The sequence below is a fragment of the Henckelia pumila genome, chromosome 3 (genome assembly GCF_033568475.1).
Source record: "Henckelia pumila isolate YLH828 chromosome 3, ASM3356847v2, whole genome shotgun sequence".
NCBI classification, from domain to species: Eukaryota; Viridiplantae; Streptophyta; class Magnoliopsida; order Lamiales; family Gesneriaceae; genus Henckelia; species Henckelia pumila.
The window spans coordinates 70,480,684-70,486,118 of NC_133122.1; the positions used below are offsets into that span (position 1 = coordinate 70,480,684).

General features: G+C 37.4%; 2 protein-coding genes across 2 annotated transcripts; one reads left to right on the forward strand and one right to left on the reverse strand.

Annotated features, from left to right (window-relative positions):
• Window positions 1–1,528: 1,528 nt before the first annotated feature.
• Window positions 1,529–2,899, reverse strand: LOC140888981 (spermidine hydroxycinnamoyl transferase-like). The gene has a single exon (XM_073296677.1). It carries the CDS (start codon window positions 2,897–2,899, stop codon window positions 1,529–1,531), a length of 1,371 nt encoding a protein of 456 aa, XP_073152778.1.
• Window positions 2,900–4,220: 1,321 nt separating this feature from the next.
• Window positions 4,221–4,721, forward strand: LOC140888982 (uncharacterized). The gene has a single exon (XM_073296678.1). It carries the CDS (start codon window positions 4,221–4,223, stop codon window positions 4,719–4,721), a length of 501 nt encoding a protein of 166 aa, XP_073152779.1.
• The last annotated feature ends 714 nt before the right edge of the window (window positions 4,722–5,435 follow it).

Below are 5,435 nucleotides of genomic sequence, written 5' to 3' on the forward strand. Positions count from 1 at the left end.
ATGTGGTGGAAAATCGCTGGTGAGTACAAGACTCGTGAGCATGATGATCATAATCGTTATGAAAAATAGCCTTATAAATGCCATCATCTTCATCTTCGAAAAATCGAGTAAAAATATTTTGAGAGAAAGAGTGAATTTTGGTGTGATTGAAAATAAGTTTGAGTGAACATATTTATAGGCCAAAAACTAGCCGTTTGTGACCGTTGAGGGTAAAGAAAAAATCGAGTATATGTTGAATAAAAATTCGTGATAATGATGAAATGCATATAATGATAATCATAATTAAATAATTATGTATATCATATCACATTATTATAAGGTCAGTGTCGTAGACAGCCTTTTATATAATATTGTAAAATTATACCAATATAGTTAGTATAAAGTCAGGTATAGTATATCATATCACATTATTATAAGATCGGTGTCATAGACAACCTTTTATATAATAACATGAAATTATACAAATATGATTATATTGTTTAAGAACCTTAGAGTCTTTTATACTTGTTGTATCCCTTACCGGGAGTGTGGGATGTCGTCTTAACATCCTCCCATGATTTATAACAAGTTTTGAAAAAAACTTATTTTTTTTCATAACATGATATTATATATTAATATATACACAATAAAAATATATAAACAGTAAAATAAAAATTCTTACTTGTTGAATATTTTTGACTTCTTCTTGTATTTTGAAGCGTCGAAAATTATAGAGAACCTTCGAGCGATCGTGCTGATAACGTGTTGTGAAAAAGTAAAAATTTATGGTAAAAAGTAAAAACTCCAAAACTCAAAATTTATCAAACTCTACACTTTATAATATTTTTCTCTCAACTCAATTGTATTTTTCATCACAAATGAAGACCTATTTATAGATCCACATTAGAGATTAGTCCAAAAATAAATACATCATCATCTACATCATCACACACTAATTTTCCACATTTTACAACTCAATATTCAACATTCAACATTCAATATTCAACATAATATTAATAATAATAATATATTTTTCAACACTATTCTATTTATTAATAACAATGATTATATTCTTATTATTGAAATTTATATGAAAAATATAATAATTATTTTCCGGACTTTGTATGTGTTGGCGAGTTGGCTCCCCAATATATAATCCTGGATCCGCCCTGCATGCCAGTTTCAAAATCCAAAGTCGAGGCAACGCATGCGTGTGTATCATCTAATGTTGAGACAATTGCCGGCACGTCAATTTTATCTTGTCTTCTTTATAATTTTATGGGCGGCTCATTTTATGATTTGATTTACCATCTTTCTGAAAAAAGAACCTCAAAACTGAAGGCAAGGAATACCACTAGAAGAATTAATGGAACACCAAATATATATATATGCAACTTTCGAAATACACTTGAAGGAGAAGGAAGACGACAACCACGCAATCAAAAGGAAACAAATTAAACAAGCATAAATCAGTCCAAGCCCAATGAGAAACTAGATTGCCATATCGATGTTGGCTTATTGACGAAACATTAATCATCTTCAATTCAATTCAAATAGTTTGGTAGAAGAATTTTTTGAAATCTTCAATATGAGCAGCTTGCAGGTGGAGTGCAACTACCATAGAGCCATCCCCATCCTGCCCCGGTAAGGTCAAAGATTCGCCGTCACCGTCATGAGGTCCGGGGCTCATGTACATTTCATTCCCCCAACCAAAATCAAGGCCATTGAGCGCAAGTGTGGTCCAGCTCGAGACCCATAAATTCGGGTTCCCAACAAACATCCTTTCACTCGCCTCAAGCTCCATGGCATGTATATCTTGTAAACCCGTAAAATCTTTAAGATTTTTCAAGTTATCAAGAGTGGAATGGACATAGGCGCTGGAGACCTTGTTTATTGCTTGTCTTATTCTGCTGGCAGCGTATCCGGAAGGCTTTGTTACAACATCCCCTGCACAATCAGTTGCGATCACGGAGGTTGTAGCATTGCCGAAGTAAGTTTGTGGTAGGGGTGGCTCAACTCTTTTGCGTATATCTACAGAAATCCCCACTCCTGTTGGCTGCTCGTATACATGACCACGAGCCTTACATGCACACCTCCATATGTGTGCTGTCACGGACTCATATCGACTAAACATGCGATGATCGCCATCATCAATATACGACGACTTGGTTCTGTTTGCTTCATTCTTGAGCATTTCAACCTGCTTCTTCGTCAGCTTCAACATGGCGACTGCATTTCCCTTGTTCCTGATCTCATCATTTTCGGAACCGGGTTGGGTTATCAGAACCGGAGGCTCATTCCACTCGTTGTCGAAGCAAGGTTGTGCAGATGGGGGATCCCCTGCCCGCAGCAATTTCCTATCAAGAAAAGGTGCCTTGCCTAATGATTCTCCGCGAGCTAGGCGAGCCCATTCGGAGGCAAAATGAAAGGCACTTTGCCCATCAACCACAGCATGGGATAGAGCGTGGCTTAGAGCAATCCCACCACATTTGAACTTGGTTAGCTGCACAAAGAGCAATGGGATTTCTTCAATGGGGGCTTTGTAGTTTATTTTAGGACTGAGGTGATGAAAATGGGGAGATAGAGAGAGATCCCCGAGGTCATCTAATGTAGCATCACTCTCCACTTGTATGAGCGCAACACCCTCCCCATTGCACTCGAGCTCGAGTCGACCCCCATCTAGCCATCGCAAACGACCTGCCAGAGGGTAAAAATGCACCAAGATTCTGCTCAAAGAGTCTCTTAAGGTTGTAAACATGATCTCTTCTTGCGCGAGCCACGTCTCCGAAGGCCGGTAGAAGTATAGTGTTGGTGGATGAGTAATAGCACCGATTTGATCGAATTCGGTTAAGGCCATTACGCCATTCCATGTTGCCTCCGCTGGCTGCACTAGGCAAGAGTTTTTCACCACAAATTTCATTATATCTCTAATAATATATAATTGAGTTAATGAAAGAAAGAAACTTTAAGGTGGAAGATTTGCTGAAAATGAAAAGCTCATTTTATAGCACAGCTAGCTAGCTTGCCAAATTAATATATAATTAATCATATATATTTGTTTGATTCATCATTCACATTACTTCTTGGAATTCTCTGCATGCACGTTTTCGTTTTTCTCCTAGTTGACCTAAGCATTGAGAATATATATATTAATTATTTTTTTTAAAATTTTTAATTCAAGTAATTGGTTGAAGGGTATGTCTCATCATGCACGGATTTTAATTTATTCATTGGTCCGGTGTGTTCATTCGACTCATATTTACAATGAATAAATCATTCTTAATTTTCATAGGTCGGAGTCGAATATAAGATCCGTCTAAAAAAATTGACTTATCATATCGTTTCATAAAACTTTTTTGTGTTGCTTTAAAATATTTAATATATGTGTACTTATTTTTCGGGATCTTAATTCATTTGAAAAAATTAATTTGTTTTCGTGGGATACATGTCGTGTAACAATTTGAAATTTTATAGCAAGAGGCCCTTCTGTTGTTAGTTAGAAGGATAAAATCATAATAATGTAGTATAGATTATCAAATACTTAATTAATTTAATAATTACGATGCTCAATTATTAGTCCGGTGAACTTGCTAATCATTACAGCAGATCAATTTTAGCTTGTTAATTAAACCAAATTCCCGAAAAGTCAACTACCAACGCCTACAACCTTTCTTTTCTTTATTACTATCTTTTTTAATTTAATTTTAAGAAACACCTCCATTTATGGGGATATTAGTAGGAATTTAATTGAGTTGAGTCTTATTATAATATTATCTTCATTAGTGTTTAAGGATATTTTAGTCTATTTCTTTTCATTGTAATCCTTAGTTATAAATACTCTTTATTGTATTCTGATTGCATAACGCAAGTCAATAAGAAATCTCTAGACTCCTTTTTTTTCTATGTCATCATGATATCAAAGCCTAGGTTCATGGATTCTTCCTGCTTGATTGTAGAAGTTATAATCCAATCCACAACTTTTGCGGATCGAACTTCGTTGTGAGTTCGCTGGGGGGTACGGGGGGCAGCGCGCCCCGTTCAAGGCGAAGCCCCGAAATTCTTTTTTTGACGATTTCGAACTCTTTTTTGACGATTCTGATTTCCGCGGTTGAATTTTTGGTATTTCCATTTTCCTTTGATTTGTTCTCGCTCGCGTTGGTTTAACTGAATTCTCTTAATTTTGAGAATTTCAAATCTGTTGATTTCGATCTTGCGGGTTTTGTATTTGTGCCTCTTTCAGCATGGTTAGTTGTAAGGATGATTCACTTCAGTCGATTAGTGTTCAATTGAATGGTAAAAACTATATGCATTGGAGCTACGTTATGAAGAATTTCTTGCGTGAAAAATATCTGTGGAGCTCTGTTACAGGTGTACGGATTAAACCTACAGACGAGACGACAACCAACTATGCGAACTTGGTCGACAGTTGGGAGGCTGTTAATTCGAAGATTATTACGTGGATTAACAATTCTGTTACCCACTCCATCGGTGTTCGGTTGGCTAAGTACGAGAAGGCTAAAAAGATCTGGGATAATCTGGCTAGATTGTACACACAGTCTAATTTCGCCAAGCAGTATCAATTGGAGATAGATATTTGCGCACTTCAGCAGAATGATATGAATGTTCAGGAGTTTTATTCTGCCATGTCTAATCTCTGGGATCAGTTGGCTCTCACTGAGTCTGCAGAGCTACGAATATTTGAACCATATTTGGCTCGTAGAGAAGAACACCATCTGGTATAGTTTTTTATGGCTCTTCGAAATGATTTTGAGGGATTGCATGTGACAATTCTACATCGTTCTCCTCTTCCGTCTGCTGATTCTGTGGTTAATGAACTGTTAGCAGAGGAGATTCGGCTTAAGTCTAAAGCAGATAAGGGGTCTGTCACACCTACAACTCCATCCGTCTTTGCTGCTCCACGACAGTCTCCGCCTAGCAACCAAAATAGACCAGCTTCTAAGGTTTCTCTGGATGAATGTGCTTTCTGCAAAGAAAATGGTCATTGAAGGGCTCAGTGTCTGAGATTGTTGGGTAAAGGAAAACAACAACAATAACAACGACCACCTCAATAACCACGCCCACCACAGACTGCTCCATGGTCGTATCGCCCACCTCAGGCCAACAATGCAGTTGCTGCCCCATCCTTGGATTCACATATGTTCGAGCAGTTTCAGTAGTTCCTTGCTTCCCAGCCTCATGCCATGTCTGCCTCCTCTCATAAAGGTTTGTCCTTGTCCGATAATTCAGGTAAATCGTCTCCCCTATTGATCTTAGACTCAGATGCTTCTCATCATATGTCTCCTGATATTGATTCTTTTGCGTCTGTTAATTCTGCTCCATCTTTGTCTGTCATGACCGCCGATGGTACTCCAATGCCATTGGCAAGAATTGGCTCTGTTCACACATCTCGTTTATCACTTTCAAATGTATATCATATTCCTAGTCTAACTTTAAAT

Coding starts and splice junctions, on each gene's coding strand:
- LOC140888982 (XM_073296678.1), top strand. CDS start 4,221: ATGGTTAGTTGTAAGGATGATTCACTTCAGTCGATTAGTGTTCAATTG.
- LOC140888981 (XM_073296677.1), bottom strand. CDS start 2,899: ATGAAATTTGTGGTGAAAAACTCTTGCCTAGTGCAGCCAGCGGAGGCA.